Raw genomic sequence first — 26,953 nt, forward strand, 5'->3', positions numbered from 1 at the left:
ACACGTTTAATATGAATACAAAATTCAAATAGGATATACATTTTAGGGAACAAAACTGAGCTATTACAAGAGATTCTGACAGAACAAAAACATAAAGAAGGCTCTGTCAGGCCTAGAATTTAATGAGGAATGATTAAAAAGTTTGATTTACAGTTACATTACAGTTGTGTTAAGCACTGAAAACTTTAAGAATGTCAGCTGAAAGGCGTTTGAACATACAGTACATAAATCATACAATCCACACCATTGTAAATAACATATTTGAAGTATTTCATTTTACTTAACATAACATAAAGCAACATAACATGTGCAAATGAGGACTCCAATACATTGAATTTAAAATGTCTATGATAAAATTGACATATAATTTTACATTTAAGGACTACAGAAATGATGAAAAAATTAAAAATTTGTCCTCCATTTTACTCCTATTACTTTAGTATGCTTTTCAATTAAACAGAAAAAACATACTGGCCCGATTTCCTCTCAAAATCATACCTGTTAAACATGAAGTTTAACTAAAGCTGTAATTTGCTCTAAGTGTACAGTGACACAGCATTTACACAGTCATCTTCCCCTTGTTGGGAACTGACAAACTATCACATGAAAGGGTTCTTAGATTATGTACACTGGTGGAAAATATTATCTTATAAAAAGGCACATACCTGTGATTTAAGGCTAGTACGGTATTTGTTTCATAGAGAAAGAAACATTTTAAATGAAATTAGTACATTTAATGGTTGGCCTCAGTCAGCAAACCACTTGGTGCAAAGCAAGAGTGTGTGCTCAGAAGCCTCAGACTGACAGTGATTCTTACTTTAGTGTTTTTTTGTTTGGTTTTTTTAACCCTTTGATGGAAAGGTACATCTTTAAAAGACATTTGCTGCAATTTCACTTGTCAATGAGCCATCTGCTACTGTTGTCTTATACGCAGGTATCATATATAGGCCTTATATTATTAATCTGCAAAATATTCTTTTAACTTTCCCCTTTTTTTAAAAGTCATATGAAAATTACTAAAGATGTTTTCTATATTCATGTATAAAATACCAGATGTTGGTGCAAATCATGTAAACCTCCATTTGGAAATATTTTGACTAGCCACCAAAATACCAGAAATCACAAGCATCATTTGTCAGTGCAAATCTATAATAGTTTTGTTTCCCCTCCCTCTTTCCCTCCCCTATCCCAGTTACAGAAATAACCACCAACCTTTGCATACAAAAGGAGTGCTCTATATTTGAAATTACAGAAATTACTTTTGGTTACCTTAAAGTCACCCATTTTCCTATCAAATTCAGTTTTACAGTATTATAAAAGGGGAAAAAAAATTAAAGCTGTCTGTTCAAGAATCACTACAACAGTCCTTCAATCCCAACCCTTAATTATTCTCAGATTTAAAGAATTTTAGGTTAACATTGGGTCCTCTTCTATGATCTGATTACTGTTCTTCAAGCCAGGACGGGGCATCTGCTCCAGGAGTTTTCAATTTGATGTGGAACTGTTTAAGTGTCTGTTCAAGCTGCTTTTGATTGCCAGCGAAGTACGCCGCAATGGCATTGTGGAACAGAACAAGCTGATTGTGCAATACCTTCACCTGCAGGCAAGGAGAGAGACATAAGAGGAGGAGGCTGATGTTAACATCATCACAGGTCAGTTATAAAGAAATAGGTGTATCTGAAATGCTCAGACTTCCTATAGATTTATTTAACAAAAGCTTAAAAATACAGATACCAAATGCAAATATGAATTTCTTTCACATTAAAGATTCAGAGTTTTCATAAAGTGTGTTTAACAGTCAATACCAACTCAGCATGCACAGAGCAAACACAATTCACTAAACAGCATAATGTTATCAAATATCAAACACTTGATTAGAAGTACTTGATGCCTTGAAATTACATGCCAAACCTCTAAGATACGTGCCTGCAGGCCAAATGGACCTCCCTGAAACAGTACGTGGCAAAGGCATTATCTGAGTATACACTTCATGTGTTTGCCCCCCTTGAAGAGAGTTGCTGCTTTTCAGCTCATGGACACCTAAAGCAAATTAAACTGATGTCCTTCCTCCAGCAATATTTCTTGCCCATCTCCTGTAACACAGGATTATTTACAGCACTTTGTCAATATCTTGATTCTAACATTTGTGCAAAGTCAAAATAGTCATGAAATACACAGCAGCAACCAAAACCTGGGCAGAAGAGCATAAGGGCAGCTGGAGGGCACCGCTGTTTTTCTCTTCCAGCCTGGTCTATGATAACAAGCTACAGCCCAACTGATGAAGTCAAAGTTAGGCAAATGATACATTTCCATCCTAGCACACCAGGACACCTGAAGCTGTGAATGGACAGCAGTATGCTGAAAGGCATCTGTCCAGTTTCTCCTGCAGCCAAACCCTGTCTTTTTTATTCCTAAATGTACTCTCAGCCCAGCACCACCTTACTCTTGTGCCAGACCCCAGATCCCTATGGTGGTGGCCCTGTACCTGTTTCCAGCCTACAAGGTTGAGCCCAGCAGCAAGCAGCCAACATAGAAGGGAACAGAGAAACAAGGTGCCTGAGTGAGCCCCAAGGGAAGATGTGGGAGGTAACAAATTAAGCTTTCTCTACTCAAATATTAGATTACTGTCTCATCTGTCAGCACAATCCACAAGGGACAGTCTACTTCTGTCATGCTGGGAATCAAAACTGTCCTTGGCCAGGTTTGGCCTATGCCTACCAGTGGGCCATGCCTGTTTTAACATGTTACTTGTTATTGGCTACTGTGCTTCTCTGAAATGCATGCAACTCAATACAGAAAGACCTTATAATCTTCATTTAACAAAAGATCTCTAATTAAACCCCCTACCATTATACCTGACATCCTATGACACCTGAAGAGTGCAACACTTACTCACAAATGTAATAAATATATTTTTAAAATACCTTGAGAAAAAAGGGCTGAGTATGTGTGTGTGTATCCCTGCAAAAATACATAAAAATTCTGCACAAAGTTAAAATTTCTAATTATATCACTTTTTCTTTTTTTTTTTTTTTTAAACTGAATAGCAGACTCAATTCAAAAATTAAGTGATAAGCTGTTCTCTGCTGGCCTGAATTTTCACCTGTCACTCTGGCATCTGAAAATTGGAATTCCTGTGTTTTTTCCCTATGTTTTCCCTGATAATTCAGGTTAATTTATGCAAATACATGCCAAAGAATAGGCTTTTTGTCTCATTAACAGTGTAAAATGATACTTTATTCCCCCAAAAGACTCTCCAAGAAAATACGTGAGAGGTGTGTATGATTAGAAAGGAATTCCCCATCATACCTTTAGACAACTTTTTTTTTATTTACAAAAGAATTTACAGAATTTATCACATACAGACATTTTAACATCTAGGAGACACAGGATTTAGCCAACTACACTTGTTCAAACAGAGTTCAAACTCTTTTTTGAGTCATGGCTTCTTCTTCAGTTTGAGTGGGCAGAGAGGTATATAAACATGGATTTTTCATCTATAAAAACGTTAATTATCAAAATGTTACACTTTACAAGTGGAAAATGTCACAACAACATGAAGAGTTTGCTTTTAAAAGTTTAGATAGAAAGCACAATGCTTTTCTTGAGCAGATTCTTTCATCACTGACATGCAAGACTTCATGCAATCCAAGCCAGGAATTCTACAGACAAGTACACTCACTGTTATAGTGTATCATTAAAATGCTACAAGAGTTTTAGGAACTCAAATAAAACTGGGGTAATGAACCTCCCCTCCTAGCCCAAGTCCATCAGTCTGAGACTACATTTGGTACTTTGTTAGCATAGCTTTTGACATAAATGTTCTGTGAACTGCCTCAAAATCTTCTGATGATTTTAAAAATTCAGTCAGGCCTAGGCTCAAGGATGTGTGTGCACACGCACACGCACACACAGAGGCAGGAATTGACAGTGTAGAGGCAGATAATTTGAACTGAAAAAATGGTTTGTTTTGGAGGGACTTTTTTAACTACTAAAGCTCTTCATTGTATGAGGTTCTATCCCCTAGATCATTGTGGTATAAATTTTGTGATTGTTATCAAACTAGTTGCAGAGGTTCAACGTGTTACAACTTCTACTCTTCTCCTGGAGAAGCTGATTGCTAAGCGAATCCCAAAAGTGATGGTGGGATCTTCTTTTCCATAGCTTCATTCAAGTAACTTAAAGATAAATTTTTTCTAGAAAAAGACCACTCAGAAACTGTCTGACATCATACAAAGAAGCTCTACTATGAAGCAGCAGCCAGCAAAGGAAAAAGGCTGTAATACCTCAAAACATCTGATGTCCACAGCAAAACCACCTGCAACCACAGCTAAGGACTGGACACCAACTATTAATTTAAAACCAAGTTCGAATTTACCCACTTCTCCCATGAAAGAATCTCACTCCAGCTTGGGGAGTGGGAAAGTATCTTACCCACTCCCATATCCAGTCACTGATTCCAACTTCCGCACTGTATTTCACCTTAGACCTCTGTTGGCAAAACATTCATGCAGATATGCAGATCAGAGAACAGATCTAGATTACAATTAAACAGACAACAATGTATCTGCTTTAACCTGGATCAGTTCCCCAATCTGATTCTCTACACAGCTGCAAAAACACTTTGACAAACACTAGAGAGAAGGCAATGGGGGGAAAGGGAGGGATGAAGGGATCACCTTCTTTTTTGCAGCAATGCCTTGAAACAATTGTCAGATTACAGCAGTAAAGGCCAACTCTTGATCAGCAAGCTGTAGCACTGATTCCAGAAAGGAGTGTTTGAAGATTTGCCTCAGTCTAAGGATGCTAATGGTATGCTGCTAAAATACAGCTAAAATACCGGTTCCAATGTATGACTAACACAGCTGTCAAAAAGCCATTATGCTTTATAGTTGAACAACAGTTAAAATCTTTGTTCCTTGTTAATTAAGTACATATACCTATTTGTTCCTAATTATAAGCAGAGTAAGCACTCTGCCAATTGTATTCCAAACATATCTCAAAACAAAACTGAACTTTGTGGATAAGCACAAAAACCAAGACACGGCCTACAAAGGAGACTTAAGTGTCATATATGGAAGACAGTATAGGTTGGGATTTGACTTTTCATATGGATGCTCTTAACAAGTTCTTTCTAAATACTGTCCTCTTTCCCCACCTCCCTCTGAACACTGTATTTTCTGTGGCACAGTATGTGCATATTTCTTTACACCCTCGTCATTCAGCCTGTTTCAGCCATCTCAATGACCAAGAAGACAGCACCTCTTTGAGTCTTTCTGTGAGTTTGTACCTCCTCACAACCATCACAATCCTTTCTCCTAGCTAACTTAATTTGAAGGTACTTAGTCTAAATAGTTTCATCATCTGGGTCTCCACTGGATTGCAGACTGCTTTCATTTGTAGAAGCAAGCATTTAAGAATCAAGCTCCTGAAGTACAACTCACACAAGTCCAGTCAATTTCTTTCTCTACATAAAATGGTATTTGACATTTCTCAAGTGCATTCAAGAGTAACAGGATTTTTTTCTCAAAAAGACAAAACCCTCTAAAACTGTTTACAGAAATGACAGAAATCTCTGAGCTAAGAACAGGCCATCATCCTTATCTAAAAAAACAAAACTATTTGTAAGATGCAGATTTTGAATGCAACTATTCTTATAGTCATTAGCAAATGCTACAAACTTCTACAGAACACTGCCAGCAATAGAATTTTGTATCAGCATTAAGAAAAGTGAGTTTCAGCTTCAAGATCAAATGCTGTAATAAAAGGTAATAGAAATCATGTGCATCTTGGTTTTACAGACAAAAACTTGCAATTCCAGCTTTACTGTAAATGCAGCTGTTTGAGCCTTTGAGGGGTTTTAATTGAAATATCAGCATATGAACCGAGGAGAACAGGCACAAAGAGACTGCAATCATGTGATGCCTTTTCCCCATATAGGGAAAACCCAGATAGGGCCATCTAGATTATGGCTTCTTTGGTGACATTTGCAGCAACACAGACCAACTGGAGCCCACCAGCCAGTTAGACTGGCTTCAGAGGTTCTTTGCAGCACTATGTACTAGGAACACACTGCTGATAGCTGAACTGCTCCTGACTGAACCAATGGATTTATGCTGCCATAAACAGCAAGAACAGGGAAAACCTGAACTAAAAAGTCATTTCGGGTTTATTCTCTTCTATATCTGATCTCTGCACTTAATTAAGAAATGTTATCACACAGCCACACTGGGACCCATCTCAGTCCTACCAACCCATGTTACACAGGGAACTCTGCAAAGATTCTCCTAATTTCTCTTGCTGCTCCTCCTACAATATCAAATCCTCCCTTTCCTCCAGTAGCTATTCTCTTCAAAACAGATTCTCAGCAAGAGATGAGACTGAGTGTATTTGCTCAGAAAACAAAGTTCTGTTCACCTACAGCCATTAGAAAAATTTGAATGCTCACTTTATGCTGACAACAAGTACTTTACAGAAATACACCATCAAGAGCAGACAGCACACAATTGTTGCTCCTCCTGCTCCCTTCTTACGCTTTTTTTTTTAGAAAGGCAGCTGAAGTGTAAAAGGCAATGCTTCTGTGCCAGCACTCTCAGCTGCAGGAAACAAAAGATTTGCAAACCACAGATTGAGCTTTTCTGTCCAAGGCCACTGCAGTGCAAGGTTCATACACTGCTGCTTTGTGTCTCAGTGCAGGGACACTGATGGGAACAGCAACACATCACTTTGTCTTTCCATTGCTTCTCCATCCATTTATGCCCTTCTTCTCCAAGGCAGGCACAAGGCACTCTACCTGCTACTCCTACACTACAGGGTGAGCTACTTCCTTCACTCCCTTCAAACTATTGCCATAATGACAAAATGTCATCTTACACAATAAGTAGAAAAAAATAAAGTAAAGCTTACCTCAGAACAGCTCTCAGCAGATAATTACATTTAAGCCAATATTTAAGTGTAAAGGAAGTCCTTTCTATAGCTCATTTGGAAACCAAATTACACACACCCTTTAGTAAATATTTTTACATCTCCAGTGTCAAAACTGAGAAATGTCAACCACTGATAAAAAGGCTGAAGCATGTGAGATTCCTTACTGTATTAATCTAAAAGGCAGGAAGGAAAAAACAATCTCTTTCAGAAACGATTTGTAGGCTGTGACCGCTAACAGGATGCTTGGTCTAATTCAAGACTGACACTAGGAAGACAACTTTTTCAGTGTTCCCTAAACTATCTTATTTAGTTTAAAGAAAATATGGAAATGTGTTTTGTACAAGATGGAAACAAAATGCTTTTGCTCTGAAGCCTTCCTATATATATAAATGTAAATTGCTAAGCGTGTTATATAGATAATGGAAACCATGAGGAAGCAAGGTAAGTCCTATTTTAAACTAATCTGAACTTAAGCATAAGAATTCCCATACAGACATGAGCTGAAAGGATTAAACAATTTTAACAGAGGTACACTGTAGTGGTAGCAAACAACTTATTAGAAGAAGAAAACAAAGGTGGGGAGTGTTGGAAGACATCTTCAGCATACCAGTTTTAAAACTCGGTTCTCAGGAGCATTTTCTAATTTAAGAATCAGTGCCAGCATTTAGATAAAACTTCAGCTTCTTCAAAAAAATTAATTTCAATATGAATTTTTTCAATCCTTTTATATTCCAATTTTTTCAGCAAGAACCAGAAATAAAGTCAGGCCAATGTCAGTTTTTTCATCACCTGCTGATCTGGTCCATCACAAAGCCAACTTTTGATGGCTATGTGATTCCAGACCAGGGAGTCCTAACACAGTTGCCTATATGAAGCAACAGTGCTCAGGAGCTATGTTTTAAGCATATTTTGTTTTGGAAATCAAAAAGTTTGCTTATTTTCTTGATCTTTTTCTCATCATCTCTTGATGACTCATGTCTCTTCCCTGACCTCCATCCTCATTCTAAGCTGATGCAACTGAATATGTGATATTATATACAAGAATACAACATAATAACCCATTTTAATTGGTTTAGCTTGTCCCCATGATTTTTCCTTTAAAGTTTCCTCCTTCCATGCAAGAAGCATGGTTTGCTATTGTCATCTGGGGCCAGTCGTGTAGTCTTTGACAGGCTGTTGTTACTTGTGTTTAAATTTTTAAAATAAATTAATCAACCCATACTGAAAATGTTAACTCACTGATAATGTTAACCCAGGATAAACTGATGACTTTCTCTTTTGTAAGTTTTATTCACATATTCTTTCTTATGAAGACATGGGAAATATAGCTACACATGATTATAACCATCTCATTTACCATGAGTATGAACAAAAATCAGATCTTGAAAGACCATAATTTTTACATCTAATTAGAGACAATCTGAAAGTACTTATGTATCAAAGAATGGTCAGTTTAAAAGTTGTGTATGGCAGTTTTATTTTTGCCTGGTAGAATAAGAAGAGTAAGAATCCCATAATTAAGAGGGTATGGATGAAATGGTAGGATTGAAATAAACACTTATGGAAAAAAACCCCACCCTACAAACCAACAGTTCAAGTCCTGTTTTGAATTAAGAAACTGTAAGGGCATTAATTATAGAAAGTAGTACTTCTCAGTTCAAATCCTTAAAGAAAGCTTAATTTTGAAGAAGCCTCTTCATAGTTCTGTCGCTTTCTTTGTGCATAACCTCCGTGACAATGTTGCCAAACGTACATATTACTTTGAATATTAAATCAGTAATTATGTGACTCATTTAACCATTAAATGTGGTAAACTGGAAAAGTAATGCTTTTGCAAACTTGAAACTTCTTGTAACAACAAGAAACTTACTGCCACAATGTTTGTCATTTGTAGCTGGAGCAGCTTGATTAGGGACTTCTTACCCTGCTTGCTCTAAAAGTGTGTCCTCCAGTGATACAGCAAGAACTCAGAAAATTCAGCTTATTTTTCTTGCTCGCTCTACTTTAAAATGAATACATATTTCAAGATGTAACAACTTAAAATAGGTCTAGAAAGTAGTAACTTCTAGAACAAAACTCTTAAACATAACATGAGAAGTAGTTGCTTACCTTATTTTCTTCCAAAAATTTCAATTTGATAGATACGTCATTACGCATTTTGTCGTATTTCTCTTTATGCACTTGAAACAGTTGCTGTGATTGTTCAATCTTTGGCAGAGTGTTTGCATCACGGGGACCGAGATTCAGCTCTTCCAGGTCTGTTCGATAAGCATCGTATTCAATCCTGAGAGGAAAGAGGAGAAGGGAAAAAAGAACCATCTAAGGGCAGTGCCTCAAAACTGACCTCACATATAAGGCCAAGTACAACAGAAGATGAACAAAACAGTTAAGTACAGGAAAAAGTAAAAAAACCCTGGGCAAGTCTTTTTTTCCTCCCTCCTCCTATTTATCAAGCAAACCCATCCTGACGCACATTGTATAAAACTGCCTCAAGAAGCACCCTCCCTTTTCTGTTCCTGTCTTGGCCAACATGCTCTCAGGCTTCTGTTTTGTACAGGCTTCAGTAGTCAGAGCTTTTTCCAGGACATCTCAACCTACTACCCCAGAAAAAGCTAGCACTCTCATTAGATGATAGCTGTGTTATAAGGTTTTTATCTGCCAGGTTAGTCACTCAAACACAAGGCCTAAGCTCATACAGAGTCTGCTTCCTGAGGATTAATTCACAAGGAAGAGAGCTGGACACAGGATAGCTACCTGGCACTTTCGTACTGTTTCACAGTCAACAATGTATCCTCAATTGTTTTATTCACCAATGTATTCACACTGGCAATAAAAAAGTTAATAGCCCCGAGAAGTGTTTCTCCATTTTTAGCTAGAAGTTTCTGTGTATCTGCGTTGTAGCCAAACTCCTCCTATAAACAAAGAACAGAGAAAACAAAGCTGTAGATCAATTGAAATCATAGCATTCATCAGCAACTATACAAAGAAAATGCAAACATGGATGTGGCATGTCTTTCACTTCTGTTTGGATATGATTATGATTAAACCATTACGATTTCAATACAATATTTAGTTCACAGTTCTTATGAAATCTCTCCAACATCAGTAAAACAGTGTACCATTTTGTTATCACAAGTGATTTTTCTGCACTCTGATATCTTGAATGTTACTTAAAAGTAAGTGGTAATGCAAACTTCACATTGTCATTCAGCAGGGTTTTAATCCAGCATCTCTTGTGGTTGTGTAGGTAATGCTTTAATATGAACAGAGACACTGTTACATTAAATACAGGAATGTAACTAAATTCACAAGGGCACACAGCATTAATTAGCTATTAAGTTTTAGTCTTACATTCTGGAAAGGAGCACTGCAAGAAACCCCAACATCTATCATGGTTTAATAGGCTGTAAATAATTGAAGAGCAGAGCATTATAATGAATAGCAAATAAAATCTTTAATGTAGCCCATCCATAAATTTCAAAGGGACAAAGGCAAAATTATTTCCAAGGCATTTTAGTCAAATTTAGACGTGTTTGTCCATGTCTCTTTGTTAACAGCAGCGTAAGCTGACCAAGTCTGCAAAGATTTTCCTAATGCATGGATGCCAAATGAATCCAATTATTATATCTATGTCATCCATATGGCATCTCTGTATTCTACAGATGGGAGTTCTCACAAAGGAGTACAATCCCTGGTTGTAATGACTGTAAAACGCACTAGGTTCATATTTGGAACTTTGGTCTTTTTAGGCTTGCACACTGCCAACAACTGACTCAGAAGTGCTGTATTCTCCCAGTTTCCTTTCATCTGTCTAGAAAAAGAACACCAGAGCCAAATGATATTTCATGTTAACATGTTCATGACAGTAAGGATAATGGGTAACGGGCAATGGTAAGGGAAGAATCCTCTAGAAAAGAAGGTGCAGTGGAAGTATACAATTCAAGGAGAAGAAAAAAGGAAGAGAACTTAGGGCAAGTTTTCATGAGCTAAGTCCTGTAAACACTGCTAAAGATCTGTCATCTTTACTTTGTACAGCTGCTCGGGCAGCAAAAGCGGCTGGCTAAATTGCTACAGATTCTCTGGAAAAAAAACCCAAAACAAGTATTTTCCAGCTGGCTTTGCTCTAACATTGCCAACTACATAGCTAACACAATTGCTAGCACAGAGAAGAAATAGCAGCATGCTGGCAGAGGACAACAGCAGTAGGACTGCCCCTTGCAGCAGCTTAGTCCCATTTACTTTTCCTCCTGCAGGGAAGACTGCAATTAGTTTCCCAGCTGGTCCTCTCACTCAGATCATCCCAGACCCAAATGAACAACACTATCAGTGTTCAAAGGGGGAGGTAAAGGAGGATGGGACTGCAGGGGCCTGCAGTACTAAGGAATATGCTAACCAACAATTGTGTCCTTCCAATGGTTCATAGTTTCATACAAACTTTTCAGTTTTGTCCATGACCTTTTACGAAACACACAGGAAATCCTTTCCTCACCAGGAGTTTACACTCAGTTTATATTCTGTGCTCAGGCCAATTAAAATTGGGATTCATCTGCCTATATAATTAGAGGCACATGAACCTGGAACCAGCAGTTATCTTTATATCCAAAAGAGAAACAGCTACTCATTCACATGAAGTAATAAATACCTCAACAGATACCGCATTAAAATTTTGTTATCATGTATAAAAGAAGAAGTATTACCTTGAGACTTGGGAGGCATTTTAATTTTATTTAAGCTTATATACTGTTATCACATTAAATATTAAAGATTAACTGTTCAGAAATTTTACTTTTAGTCCCACACAAGTTTTAGAGTCAAAAATCCAAATACCCCAAAGTAGGCCAGGCTACAGATGATAATACATTACAGATGAAACAGAGGGAAAACACAAAGAGGAAAGAGACAAACACCAGGCAAGTCTCCAAGAAGCAAAGGTTAGGTAACTTTTATTATAGCAGCAGAAAGCTTTATTTGATTTTCATCAACAACCCCATTCAAGAACCTACACAAGAGTTGGATGACGGAAGCAGATCCCAGGACCAATACATCGAAAGAACCTGGAAGATCAGTATTCCCATTAGAAGTTACGAGCTAATCATGGGAAAAACCCCAAGATTCATTAAATGAGAATGATGCCAGATTCCATCAGTGTTTTGGAAGAAACATCCAGCTTCAGCATATACTTCATAACAATCACTAAATTCTGCCACAAACCACATGCTCATATTTGTGTCAAGAATAAACTGATTATTAAAAGCTTTTTTTAGGAGATCATTTAATCTCTTAGCTGCTAGAAGTGCTCTACATTCAGATTTTCATCTGTCAGGCTGATATTAAAAATTCCTCCACATTACTGTAGGAGTTTCACATTTTTTCAGCTAGCTATCACTTAGGTTCCTCTGTGCAAGCATGAACTCCACCTACTCCCTTAAAACTCAATGGGAAAAGACAATCATGAAAAGACAGATGTTTTTAAAATCACAAAGATAATTCGAGCTGTTTCAGCAGCTATGTTTTAGGGAATTATTAAACCATTTAATACTGGTTTTCCAAAGGATCAAATTTGTTAACATTGAAAATGCAGAACAAGCAATGTAGAAGCAAGCCCAGCTACTATACCCTGTGAGCAACATCCACCTTGTCTCTCTTGACAGCAAAGAGCTTTACTACCAACAACAGAAAGTGCCAGTGTTACATAAACTTCTAAACCATGGAATCATAACAACCCAGATATCTCAAGATTGCCTCTCTTGCTCAGCAACTCCAGACAATGTAAGAATACAGATTAGTCTTCTTAATAGGAAAATTCTGATTAAAAAAGGACTTCAAGATCAAATCTCAATGCCTAAATATGCTACAGAAAAGGAATTTACTCACATTCAATGCACGCAAGTGAAGTAATGTGCCCTAATCTACTTATTCCCAGGCACAATCCCCAAAGACATCTTGTAATTGAAATGATGTAACACTCTGGAACACTTTGACGACATTTCATTAGGTGCAAAATTAATACTAAAATGCATCTTCTCTACAAAGCAAAATTGTCAGTTCTTGAGTTCAATCATCAACTAGAGGCTAACATTTAAGAAACAATAAAGAACTACAGTAATTTCAATAATTTCCTATAGTTTTAAGTGAATCACATAAGCTTTCAACACAAAGAGCATGTAATATATTGTTAACTACAATGTTTATAAAATTAGCTGCTAACTAGAAGATACCCTGCACGAGTCAATTAGGTTTATCTTCATCTCTGCCACTGTATTTTTTTAACACTATTGAAAGTCTTACATGAAGTTCCAATGATTTCAAACTCAGGTCAGCAAATGCATCTCCAAGTTGCCTTTGGGTATGTACCATCTGGAAGAGCTGCGTGGACAGTGTCTGTGCCAGTCTCAAGATATTTTCATATTTTTTTTTGTTATCTCTCAATATATCTATCTGAGCTTCTAGTTCCAGGTCTACTGTTCTTGAGCCACGACCCAGTTTTTCAGAGATGATCTGACGTGTACACTGCAGAAAAAAAATTATAAAGATTCAAGTATATTCAAGACAACACAGCATACACCCATTTTCAGCTTCAAGGGACATATAATTACACACAATTCTTTCACAACCACCCCTCCCAATATAAGTTTGCACAACAAACTGAAAAAACAACACAGTCTTTAGAAGTTTATCTGGACTCAGCAAGAACTGTTGGACAAGTCTCAACTCCTACTAAGATGAATATTCAAGTTAGCAAATCAAGAGCATAACTAATTGTTTCTCAAGTAAAAGAACACTTATCTCTTTATAGGTTTGGTGAATCTCATTAAGTTAAAAGCAGCATTTTAGTGCACTGCATTTAAGTCAGTTAATAGGAGCATTACTATTCTGCATAAAAATGTCTAGTTAGTAATCTTTTGGGGCTTTGTCTACCAATCATCCAATTCCAGAACATCCATGTTACATTTTCCAAAAATATTCTTTTTAAGGATTTTTTAGGGGGCAAGTAAGAAGGTGGTGGTTTTCAGCAAGTTTTTTGAAAGCTAACTAGGAAACTGGGAACTCCTACTGAGAAATACGCAAAAGTATTTAAATGCACTCATTATTTACATATCTTTAAAACAGAGATGCTTGAATCAGAAAGACTATTTCTTTTCTGTCATAAGTCAAATTCTTAGTAGGTTAGCAGTTCATTAACACACTGAGCAGGAAATGTGCTCTTCTGTGGCTGTAGACACTCTCACCCAGCCTATGGCTGTGACAGAGCAGGCTGCTACCACATTCCACTGATCTGTGACAGCTTCTCTGCCAGAGATTCGAGCCCAGCTTGGCACTGAGCCTCCCAAGATGCACAGTGGTGTTTCTCTTGACTGAGACATAGGAGAAACAATTTGCTAAGCAGGTAAGTGGCAAAAGCTACACCGTTTCTCTATGGAAAGAAGAATTATTTACTGCTATAGTAAATTACTTGAAGTAAATCTGTGGTCCCAAGGTGTGAACAAATAACCAAGTTAGACATATGAAAAATTACTGCTAGAAGCAAAAGTTACAAGAAAATTAAGTTAGTAGGTCAAGGCAACAACTACTCTGAAAGGACTTAATCTAAGCATAAAGCTGCTATTTTAGGGTGGGGTGTTTTTTTGTGAAACAATGCCCAAGCTTATCTTATAACATACTCCCCAAATAAACTAAAGCACTGGATTTCCCAGGTTTCCCAGTTTAAGGACTTTAGTTTACTACTATCTTTACTTGTGTCCAAAGCAGATGCACATTCAACATGCTAGAACTTCCATGTACTTTCTTAATGTAATATAATAGATGAACACAGGAGAGACTGAAGAATGATCAAGGAGATCAAGTTGGTCATGACCCATCAGGTCTAGGTTAGAAGATACAGACTATTTGGGCTACTCTGTTAGATTCAAATAATTCACAAGAAAAAGCAAAGCTAATCCAGGTGACATTTGTCTGTCAAGCACCAGAAATTTGGGAGAGCAAAACAAATTGTAACATAGAATGCAACTTTACTATCAAAAACTCCAAGAGAAATTGCAAAATACAGCTTTGCTCTGAGTGCATTCAGAGCATAAATAAGCCTTTCATTAGGAACTATAGAAGTGATGGTCAAATTTTGGCTATTTTCCAAAAGAGCTGACGTACACAGACACAAACCCTCATGGAAATGCAAGAGAAAAATCTGAATCATGGAAAGCAAAATTTTTGAAAGCAAGGGTAAATTACAAATGAAGGAATTATTTTCAGCCAAGAGGCATTTGCTTCATAAGTCACAGCAAAACACCTAAAAAAGCCCAGCAGTGACAAGTGAGGAAAAACCAGTAATTGGAAAGACTTATATTGCATACTTTGTTAACTCAGATGCAGCAAAAGATAAGGAAAATGTCCTAATCTGTTTTGATTTACTCCAATTCTAAGTGGACTAGTACGCACTGCAAGCACACAAGTTGCTCTATATTCTCACTAGCAAAGAAAATTCCACACATTAATTCCATCGTGCTTTGTTCTAAGAGTATCTATAAAGGAAACTGTCGTGAAAAAGACCATGCAACTCAAAAATAAATCATCCAATGCAAAGCTTAAGAAAAATAACTCAGAGAAAAAAGAAGTTACCAAAATATATTTAAGAGAAATGTATTTTATATTGTATATGCCAAAGACGAACAGAGGCATTACTGGACATGTCTCAGAAATAAATGTTTTACTAGTAGTCCAGTGTTAGAGCAATTTGTAAAACAGGTTGGCCTTTTTTTTCCCCCCCTCAAAGTTTAAGAAGAGAAGCTTGTTAGAATTGCTGAATGTCAAGAAGAGTCTTGACTTTCTTGGGCCTAAATATTTTTTCTAGACTGAAAACCTCTTTCTCATCCAAAGGAGAAGGCATGGGCAGAAGAAAGAACAGAAAAAGATGTTGTCACTAGACACTGGAAAGAAAAGCAATTTCTTTTCACACTAACTTGTGATTACTAGGGAGCATACAACTGGAAAATGTGAAGGGCGATGGTAGTTGCAAAGGCATTTACAGATGGGAATGACTTCTGAACATACCCAATAGTTTAGATTTCTCAACCCCTGATACAGACACCATGGTATAGGCACTACTCATGTCCGATTCCTAAAAAGAACTGACAGCAAATTTCACCACTAACTCCTCATCTGGACTTAAAGAACCCTGGAGGGATTTGGACTTTCCACAGATTGTTAATTTCTTCACAGTTTGATGTAGACCTCACTGATGCACCTGTCCACAACCCTATCATTTAAGCTGCAGGTTTAACAAGAAGCTATTTTTCAAAACTGGTCTTTGTTTAAAACTTTTGACAGGAATTCATTCCCTGAAAATTGTTCCTTACCTTATAGTTTTTTAATGAGAGTCCAGCAAACTGGTGTGCGTTAAGCATCTTTTCATTATTCTTATGTTCTTTTAATTTCATCAAATCTCAACTGATCATGAAGTAGAAGTATATAAAACACACACAAATTGAAGCAACTATTATAACACTAAGAAAAAACAGTCAGCCAAAATGAAACAAAACCATCAGAATAGTAATTAAGAAGTCTGGAACTTACAGATGCCTGATTTTTTCACATCAACTAAAATCTTATTGTATCAGCAGTCAACCCAAAAAGATTAAAAAGATTTAATTCCAAGCTTTAGTATTGAAATCTCTACATTTGGAATGACAAAGTGAACATTAGAAATGGAACATTCTTTACCTTGCTAAATCACTAATACCTATTAAAGATTTTCCACATTACACCAGGGATTTAACAAAGACTGTTCCACTTGGAAGAAAACTAAGCCTTTCCTATACATTCTTGCTGATGCTCACTGCAACAACAGCTTACTTTCATACAGCTCTATTCCTATCTAGTAGCAAATTCACTTAAAGAATACATACATACACACACATACATAAGGCTGCATACCTTGTAAGTGTTTAAGCTCCACTTTCTCACTAATTCCAGTTTCTCCATCGCTGGATTCTTTACTTCATCTGCTAACACAACAGGTCCACTCTTCTGCTGAGCTCTGCCCCCTGTGTCAGACACAAAGCAAATCTTCAAGGCCTTGGGTCTGGGCTTTTTGTTTGTTAGTTTGTTTCAAGGGATTAGTAGCAAGTATGGAGACTTGAGCAATTGTACATCCAAAAGCAGAGCAAGGTGACAAGTAAGAACTTAATATGATTAAGCAGATTTTTTAAATCAGTTCTAGAAAGAAAGACTTACTTTAAAACTGATATAAAACGTATATATATCTATCTATCTCAGTATTTCATGAAGTAATAGGGTGAATTAAGCACACTGAAAGCTTAAAACAACTTTTGAGACATGTTTATTACTTAATCTATGTTTAAAAACTCCAACAGTTGAACACTCTTCTGCACTTAGTCAATCTAAAAGTCTATTTACAACCTGAAGACGATTAAACAATAACTACTGCTGTCATGAAGTACAGAGGGTTTTTTTTATCTTTTCCAATGAAAGTCATTCTTTCCAGAACATGTGTTCAGCCAATATTTAATTTATTTATTTCAGTTTTATTAGAGCTCATTGTGTTAGGAACAATTAATTCTACAAACCATGAGTATAAAACCAGCAAAGAAGAGATTTAAAGCAACAAATTAAAATACCTAGGGCAAATCACTACATACAAATCGCCATTATTCAGCATTTTCAAGCTAGTATGGGATATCATGTGGATTCCATGCTTCCATTTTGCAAAATTTCTAGTGTCCTAAATATGAAAAACTGCTAAGTATCGTCACTTTTTAAGCAACACTTTTATTTATTTATGTCCATATTTATTTTAACTACTCCTGACTGATCCCTACTGCTACTTACAGTAACCTTAGTCTTGCCAAGTTACTTAGGCAAGCAAGAGTTTGGAAAAATGTCTATACAGATGCCTCAAGATACTCCTTTAGCATCAAGTTCCACCGTGTTCTTTACATCTTCAACATGCTGTGCAAACATTAAGTAATTAACCCTCTCAACATCCTTATGAGGTAACTGAGTTAAGTTTTCTCCTTTTATGCAGGAGGAAGCAGACTAAGATGTTAAGTAATTTGCCCATAGGCACAAAATGACTCAAGTGGCAGAGCTGAGTTTGGGTGTTGTGGATTCCTAATGGCTGCCCCCATAGTCTATTGGAATATGTGATTGTTGTGGCAAAAAATGCTAAAAGTTTCAGCTTTAACATAAATAAAAGATTTTGGACACTCACATTTTATCTAACGTATGTTACTATTAATATTAGTTATAATTTTAATTTTATGGAGTAAAAGCAGATTACAGAGAGGAAAGCAGAGGTTAATTTGTAAACTGTTGAAATCAGAAGTGAGAGACACCAAAATCCCGCAGAAATTTTATTTCCAACGAATAGTACATCAATTAATTAGAAACATGGAAGAGTTAGTAGAGTGTCAGCAGAAACAAGGGCATTATCCATTTCAATGCTTTGATACCTGTGGGAATAATTAAATCACAACCTTGTCCAGCCAGTCTGCTAGCTGCTGCACTGCTAGGAGATATAACAGATGATTTGGGTGATGCTGAGGAACCTGAAAAGGGGACATTTAACCATGAAAAACCATCATTTTCCCTTAGAAGTGAATGTGCACTCTCTTACATGTTTTTAAAACAAATAAGTATTTGCTTCAGCAACTATAGAAGTATTCACAGAAAAGTTGTTGAAATTTCTGGTGGAAATGCTTTTCAAGAGGTGCATCTCTCCGTGTGAACTACTCCAAGTTTTCTTGATTTAATCTTTTTCTCTAGGTCATGATGAGATTTTTTTTTCTGTAAGAACAATCAATATACAACTGAAGGGCTCATCAGTGAAGTATAGACCATAAACAGAAATTTCCATGGAAGATTGTTATATAACAATCCACAGCTGAAATGCTTTTTCAGGTCTAGGCAGAATTCACTGCACTGTCACCAAATGGTACTTAAAGCACTAAGGAGGGAAGTAAGCCCTGAAATCTCTGCCAATTTCAGATATACTTTATTGACATCAGCTCTTAAGTCTGTGTAAACATGCAGCAATAAGTTATCCTGAAGATCATACAAGTCACTAGCTGTGCAAGTGTGTAAAAACTCATTCCCAAAAGATAGATTTTACAGCACTTGCTTTTTCTCTTAAAAAACAAACAAAAAAAACCAAACCAAGAAAACCCAAACCAAAACAAAAAGCAACCAACTTTAAATGACCTGCACTGTGTGTGTTCTCTAAGATGTTTTAGGATTATGTTCATTATGCTTTTCAGAGCTTTGCCACTGTTTCGTAACAGGTAAATGTGAAGCGGCATCCTAATGTAATTTTCAGGATTTAAAAAAGTAAGTTATCTTTTCCTCTGTTATGATGAATGACCACCATACTGGGAGAGAACTTTAACTGCTTTTGCTGAGAAATTCCAATATTCTTCAGAGCTAGCAGTGTACTGAGGGGAAAGAAAATCAAACCTAAATTTTGCAGTTTCAACAAAATTTAGTTATCAGTAATACCAAAAACATCACTCAAAGTAATTGGATCAACAATCAGCTTTAAAACAGAACACTACTAACATGGGGTAAATAAATCAAATGATTTGGATCCAGCTGCACAGAAAAGATGAGACAAAGACAGCTCACTTGCTGTGTTCTTCTGTAAATACACATTGCATAAGAGCTGCAACTGAATTCATCCAGGCATAGAGGTTTGACTGCAAGATCCTGCCTGAATCATTTCAGCAAGCGAGCCAAGACAAGCAGTTAAAAAAATCCTTATCATTTGACAGAGTATTAACCCAGCCTTATGCATGCTTCATCATTCAACATCCCCCAAATCCTAAAAGCCCTTCCCCTCCAGTACTGTCTACTTTGCATTCAAAAATGAAGCCTTAATAAGGACACTCTAACAGAGGACATGATTTCTACAACTAGGGCAATCATTCAACTTTTGTCCATGGTTTCATAGAAAGCTCTAGCTTTTACCACTTCCCCCTCTCTGATTTTATTAGATTAGGAAAAATCCAAAGAAAATATCCTTGGAGAAAATCTGTGATACCCAAAGTGTCCAAAGCTCATAATTTGTGTACAGAAATTTCCACAGAACATTTGCATTTCAAACACATTAGTGTAGCTTGAAATATCTTCAGACACTTTTCCCTTACAGGCTAATACATGTAACAGCTGCAACAGTTATCCTGGTAAGAGAATACAAAAAGGCAGGAATGGTGAGCAGTTTGCCATCTGCTCCAGTTTTTAGCTAGATATTTTGCTATTTTCAAGCTATAAAGAAACACAGCATTCACTTCGTAATATATGTAAAGTACAACATGTAAATCAACTGTTTCCATAAGCAAAGAATTTTACCAAATAGGAAATGAAGAAAAATGTAAATTAAATTTATGACTACAAAGAGACTTATTTTCACAGCTGCGCATCTGAGATAATTTCAAATCCTGCAAATTCAGAAACAGTCAAAGGTACATAATTCATCAAATACCATTTGCCCATACAATATCATGGTATTCTGTTGCTTTTAGAAAGGAAATAGTGACATTATTGGCTTGCCTATCACTTTGCATTTCTCATTGTTTAATACCACTTAGATTCTCTAAGGCATATATTAATATGACAAGAAGGATCCCACTTTTTAATCTATTCTCGGTAAGTGAAGTGTGTATAACAAATAAATAATTCTCCAGTTATGTTCCAAATCAGAACAATAACTTGTAAAAGCTGAAGAAAACTTCAACACAATGTAATAGTAAAATTCTTCAGCCTGATGCCAGTTCAAGGTGCTCAAGGCCTTCCCTTCCTGTAAGTGCAGACCAACTTAACACCAAGTTCCCTCCAGCCCCTTGACAGATATTACAAGTGTTGCATTTATTCTCTATTTTAACAACCTAGCTATAAGAGAAGATAAACTGGTTGTCACTAATGCAAATCTCAAATGTGTATATTCATCCAAACTGCTCAAAGCAGCTACAGAACATTGTATTTCTGACCATGTAAGAATATGTCTGAAGATTTTAAATTGAGAAATACAAAAAAAAAAAAAAAAGCACTTACCCTTACTTGAAAATTGTCCTGTCTCAACAACTCCCTCTTTGGCACCATCAAAGCCATGAGATGTTATTTTGGTTTCAGAAAGTCCAAGTCCAACTGGTAATGAACATTTCAAGTCCTGGAAAACATATGAATAAAAATGGAAAGTTAAAGACAAAATAAAAGCAATTGAAGTGAGTCTAAAGTATTATAATGCAGTTTCAGCAGCTCTCAGACAAGCAATTGTGCCCTTAGCCTGGAGAGTCCTTGCTGGTGTCACAGCTTTCTACTGATATGCACAAATAAAACATAAATGAATGAGAAACACTTTAAGTATAGTCTGACTATTTAGTCTAGATTTTGTTGTTACATTGATGACCAAGTAGAATGTCATGCCTTAGAAAAGCAGTTACCAAAAATGTGGCTAGAAGCATCACATTATGTGGTCTGAAGCTGGTTCAAACAACCATGTCAGTTTAATGAAGTTTCCAGTTAAAAACTGACAGCGGTGCAGAATGATACAAGATTATCAAACAGAGAACACTTTACAAACCAAAAATATGGAAGCAACTATCACAATGTTAAGGTTAAAAAAAAATCACTAAGCAAGGAATACCCTTAAAATTAATAGCATTATTATAATAATTATTTCTTATTTCTTACAAATAGCACATGAAATCTTTTTAATATTTGACACAGGAGAGACATCCAGAAAGGCATCACTTCAACAGCTTCCTTTTGAGCACCTATTCTGCATCATAAGTGCTCAGAGCATAAAGCTGCCACTTACTTCTGTTTACTTTTGAAACTCCTTCATTTAAAACTGCCTGAGACTACCCTGTTTAACTTTTGAGGGCTAGATCAACTATTTCAACCAGCTCTCAAGTAACCAAAATCTTCACTGAAACCCAGCACAGGGCCTAAGACTCCACACCACAGCTCAAAAACCATCCTACTGGCCATTTTTGTTGTCTTACCTACCTCTACAAAAAGCTCCCCACAGGTTTCCTGGACTATATTGCCAGTGATCTAATTGAAGTTTAAGCCTCTGGTATTATGGAATTAGACATAAGGCTTTAATAAAGTTCAGGTTTTAAAACCATTAATTCGTAGAAGTAAAAAGTGGGTGAAAAAGTCTATGAAAGTGAAAGCAAAAAGGTAAAATAGTTACAAAAAAATAAAAGCATCAGGAAGTCAGAAAACTGTCAGTGTCTAGAGTCAGGTACTATTTTGCATCCAGGTACTACTTTGCATCCCCTTTTGCCTCCATACAGATCTAAAAAAGTGGAAAAAGCATAGAGAACCACTAGAGAAAAGCTATACATAGCTTTAAGAAGTCAGTGTCTAGACACATGTAGTAACTGTTTATGATCCATGCAATGCTTCGAACTACAAAGAAAAACAACCTTTAAAATCTAGTCCATGTTTGACCTGAAACTGTAGTTGTTCAATCCACAAACCAGAAGCAAGGTAGTACATAAGAATGATACTGATACTGCCTAGAGGCTCAGATTGTCTAGAAGTAGTTTTGGCTCACATCCCCCCAGATTTAGTTAGCTGTCTTCAGTTTAGGACAAACCCTTGGGAAGAAGAAAAAAGGAAGAACTACAAACATATAGCAATTATTCCAGCAAATTAGTTTTTCCAGGTGAATTCCAGAAATCTCACTGACATCAAAAACTCAGCATGTTACTGCAAATAGTAACCAATTCCTACATGAACAGGTTATGTGATAATAGATCATGCCATATTTGTGTACCTGAAGCATTACACCAAAAAAAAACCACCCAAAAAACAAAAACCAAACCAACCAACCAACCAAAAAAATCCCAAAAAACCCACCCAGCATGAAAAACAAATAGTAGTCATATGCAGAACCTGATCTCCCGAATTAAGTGTATCAGAACTTTGGACACATACTGTTTTCAGTCTTCACAACTAACTTAAAATTGGTGCTTCCATTTAAGTACTTGCAGTTGGTGGTATGCTGGAAAGCCTTTTCTTCAACTTAGTTTAGCTAACAGAGCCCTTTTAACTTAAAATGTAGCAAGTCACTAGAAGCTGAAAAAGCAGAGAGACTTGAAAAAGGATAAGCAGATTGCAGAGAAGATGCACTGATTTCACAAAAAGGACATGCCATGAGCTATTTTTTTCCTGAAGGTACTCTGGCATGTTGTGTAGTTTTCAGAAATACCTAAACCTGTAGCCAAACAAATGTAGACAGCTAACCTGCTTAAGCACGTTCACCGTAGGAATCTAAGCAATCATCTGTATTTAAGGTTAAAATGCAGAACATCTGCTTTGTAGATGTTCTGTTCAAAGACAAAAGTTTGTATCTAAACCTAAGCAACTACATTACTTCCGTACACTCAATGTAATTCTAAGTTAAACACAAGCTAAACAAACTACAGAATTAAATAAATCAAAATACTACAATGCATCCATCTCTTAAAGCAAAACTTGATATTTGGAATATGAAAATTTTAAAAGATCTACACTTGTGCATATATATACACACACTAGAGTTTTTTACATGAATACATATGTATACGTATACACATATTTATTTGAAGATATTTACTTTTTTCTCACTGTCAAAAAGGCAAAGTTCAATTCAACCCCCTTCTTTAACACCTACAAACCAGTTCAAATGTATCTTTATGAAGAAAGATATTCATCCATATGAATTGAAAAGAAAATGTTATCATTTGTTGATTTACACATGACCAAAATTGACAAAAGGTCAGTGATTATCAAAACAATCCCTTTTCACTGTTTACCAACATGCAAGTTACTGTTCAGGAGAGAGACACTGCTGCATGTGAACTAAAAGTTTTAATGCCATTCTCGCAACTGATTGTGCTTGCTTTTTTTTTTTCTTTACACAAGTATAGATAAACAAAAAAGCTAGCAAAAAAATCTGTAATCATACTGACAAAACAGTTTATCCCTTCAATAACTTACAAAGAGGTATAATTTAGAAAGGGTGCACAAAATGTCACACTTAAGGGGAGTATGAGTGTACTTAATGTTTGAGTGGTAAGAAGGCAACATAAATAGCTTTTGTTTTTGTTCCCACTAAATGTAAGTTTGGCTCTTACTACATAGGAAGAGAGGACAGATTCCCTGACTGCAATTATATTTTGATAATGTATTGCTCTTCTAGCTAAGTTTAAGATTTTCCCTCTTCTTTGTAAAAGGCAAATTCAAGTCTTTGGAATTGATCAAAATTTATTGATACATGGCAAGCCCATAAATCTATTAAGGGATCACCATAACCAAAAAACAAATAGAAAAACGCTTTGTTAATAATTTTCATTTGTATGACACTGAAACTCTGTTTATGCAATTACCACCTAGTAAAAGTATTTTAATTTTATAAGTTCACTGAGACCCAGAGCTAGAGGTATAAAAATCCCACAATTTAGAAGATTCTCAAGTTAAAAGGTTGCATTATTTACCCCATTCTCAGATATTTAGCAAGAAGCAAAAGCATGAAATATAGCTGAACAGAGTAAGTGCACTAACTTAATTAGGTCTAGTCAAGACAGTTCAAACCTATACACACAGAATACTGAAGCCACTTAAACCATTTGTTAAAATCCCATTGTAATGACTTCAAATCACTATATTAAACTAAACATATTTTAGTCAGGTTAGCTTTATTTACACAACTTTACTACACAGATCATCTGATGAACCAGTACAGATTTTTGACATAGCAATCCTGTTGAGACAGTAGACACAGAAGTCATTCAGAATGCATGTTCATGAAGGAATGTTGGCTGAATTACAAGACTATCTCCAAAATGGTACTTCCCAATCATGCTATCCATAATAATCTAAAATAAAGAAGGGAAAGACCAGAACTGTATTGTTTCTCCAACAGCAGAAACCAACCCAGCCAAAACTTAATTTATAGAAACTTACTTGACTAAGGAGCAACTAAGGAAACAACACTGTATTAATTTCTTAGTTATACTACTCCATTAGTAATGCATTAACTCTGGCTTAGTACCCACAGAAGGTGTGACAAATACAGTTTTACTTGCCTTTAATACTTGAATTAAGGTATTCTTAAAACCTCACACCAATTGCTAGTTCATCAGTGGAGCAACTAATATTAGACCAATCATATGCTTGTTTGTTTTTAATGGTGGGTGACATTTTAAATAGTACTACTCAAGTTGACTTCAGGAAAAAAATTACAACATATCTGATTGTAAAGTTCACAGTTTAAAGTGCAATTGCAAGTCCTATGGAACAAAAGGTTGTATAGATAGACATAACATCTATCCAGTAAGATACATGGGCTCTGAACTTTAACTTCTTATCAAAATCACGTGCAAGTAGAGCTCCTCGTGCATATTCAGCATTTTCTTCTTCTCTTTGCCCCATTACATCACTCAGTTCCTATTAACCATGAATTAAGCCACTAGATCCTCACATCAGAATAATTCAACATAAATAAATGGGAGAAGACCTGAAGGCTTTAATCTTTGATGAAGTAGCAAATAACAGACTAACACAGTTCTTCTATTCTCCAATACACTGCTCTTCAATCAGAAGACCCTTTCTACTGCATCCCTTTTGAGTTACCTAATGTCATACTACAATTCAGTTTAAGTTTCCCTCCCACTCTCATCATTAACATGCATATTTTTGGTTTTTCGGTTTGTTTTTCAATGTATGAAGAACATTTGATATTTTTATCTCCTCAAACCAGTTTTCTAGAACTGACACAGTTCTAGAAATATATTTTAAATCAGTTCTACATTAATTAAACTACAATGTCCCAAAGTAAAAGTCTGACTGTCAGTCAACATAGCAAAACCTAAGACATAAACTCAGTCCTTGCAGGCAGAATGTGAGTGACAAGGCTGGCATTTTTTTTTTTTTTTTCAGAAGGCAAGAAACAAAAGAGAATTGACCTTATCTATTTGTGCAGTCTGGCACTAAAATTACAGAACAAGACAGTGAACATGTGCACTCAGATTCATAAATTTGTAATTCTAGTAAGACAAATTGAAGACTCACAACAAAGTTCATTATCTTTTTGCATCCTGAAGTTTATTTCTGGTTTTATATGCATGCTTAACTATGGTTTTGTTCTCATAGAAGTACAATAAGAGCCATGAGAAGAGGCAGTATCAAAAATGAAACTAATTCAGGCACAAACTGATAAGACTATCATATAAATTTTGTGCAATACTTCAAACATAACAAATCGCTTACAGCTGCATGAATATCTTTACAGGCAGATCAAACTATTTTCTGAAAAATTTAGTTTATTCCTATGCAGCTCTCACACTATATGGCATCTTCTTGCATATAGGAATATAGCAATAATATACTTCCCTCACTCCTTCCTACCATCCTCAGCTCCAAATCCCCTCAGTCACATTAAAACACCACTATGCTAATCACATCATTACAACAGCATGGGAGGAAAACTGGGCTCTGGAGGTCAGGGATAAGTGAAAAATATAAACCAGCCAGACATTTTTGTACATTGGGCTTTCTTATACAAAGTAATAAGGAAACTTTTGATTAGGAAATGCTCAAGTCTTCTGTCTACCGAATACCCAAACATTAATGAATAGTTCCATACAAAAGTTCTTAAAGCTCAAGTGAGACCCAGCAGAGCTTGGGGAATTAAAAAGCACTATGTCAAGCTTTTTGGTACTGAAAGGACATTCGATTTTGAGCCAATGATGACTGAAGCTACAGCTTTTTTTAGTAGAAGAGTTTCCATCCATCATATGGGCAGGACAAAACTTGTTTGAATTCCATGGGCATGTCTTATTAGAGAATTAGAATGTAGCAGCATATTTCTGACTGAGACTTTACAGTTAGGAAAACAATTAAGTTACCTTTTAAACATGCATTATACCAAGAAGATGCAATAATTAGTGCCATGTCACATTCCCACAAAAATGGAACTAACATGCTTCCTTTTGAAATGACATTATGACAATCTATGCTGTCTGAT

At 36.1% G+C, this 26,953-nt stretch overlaps 1 protein-coding gene across 4 annotated transcripts in view; it reads right to left on the reverse strand.

The window, feature by feature from the left end:
* The window catches only part of ARFIP1 (ARF interacting protein 1), a gene marked incomplete at its 5' end in the record, with an annotated part of 37,377 nt that continues 10,424 nt past the window's right edge, over nt 1-26,953 (reverse strand). For 3 of the 4 annotated variants that reach the window (XM_083862418.1, XM_083862417.1, XM_083862415.1), the window contains 7 exons: nt 1-1,597; nt 9,037-9,211; nt 9,682-9,839; nt 13,216-13,437; nt 16,855-16,964; nt 18,393-18,488; nt 20,986-21,100. In XM_083862418.1, coding sequence (XP_083718544.1) covers nt 1,442-1,597; nt 9,037-9,211; nt 9,682-9,839; nt 13,216-13,437; nt 16,855-16,964; nt 18,393-18,488; nt 20,986-21,100 — 1,032 coding nt within the window. In that variant the 3' untranslated portion in view covers nt 1-1,441. The remainder of the gene's footprint in view (nt 1,598-9,036; nt 9,212-9,681; nt 9,840-13,215; nt 13,438-16,854; nt 16,965-18,392; nt 18,489-20,985; nt 21,101-26,953) is intronic. The other variant, XM_083862416.1, reaches the window with a different exon arrangement.

Source organism: Zosterops lateralis (genome assembly GCF_965231275.1).
Source record: "Zosterops lateralis genome assembly, chromosome: 5".
Taxonomy (NCBI): Eukaryota; Metazoa; Chordata; class Aves; order Passeriformes; family Zosteropidae; genus Zosterops; species Zosterops lateralis.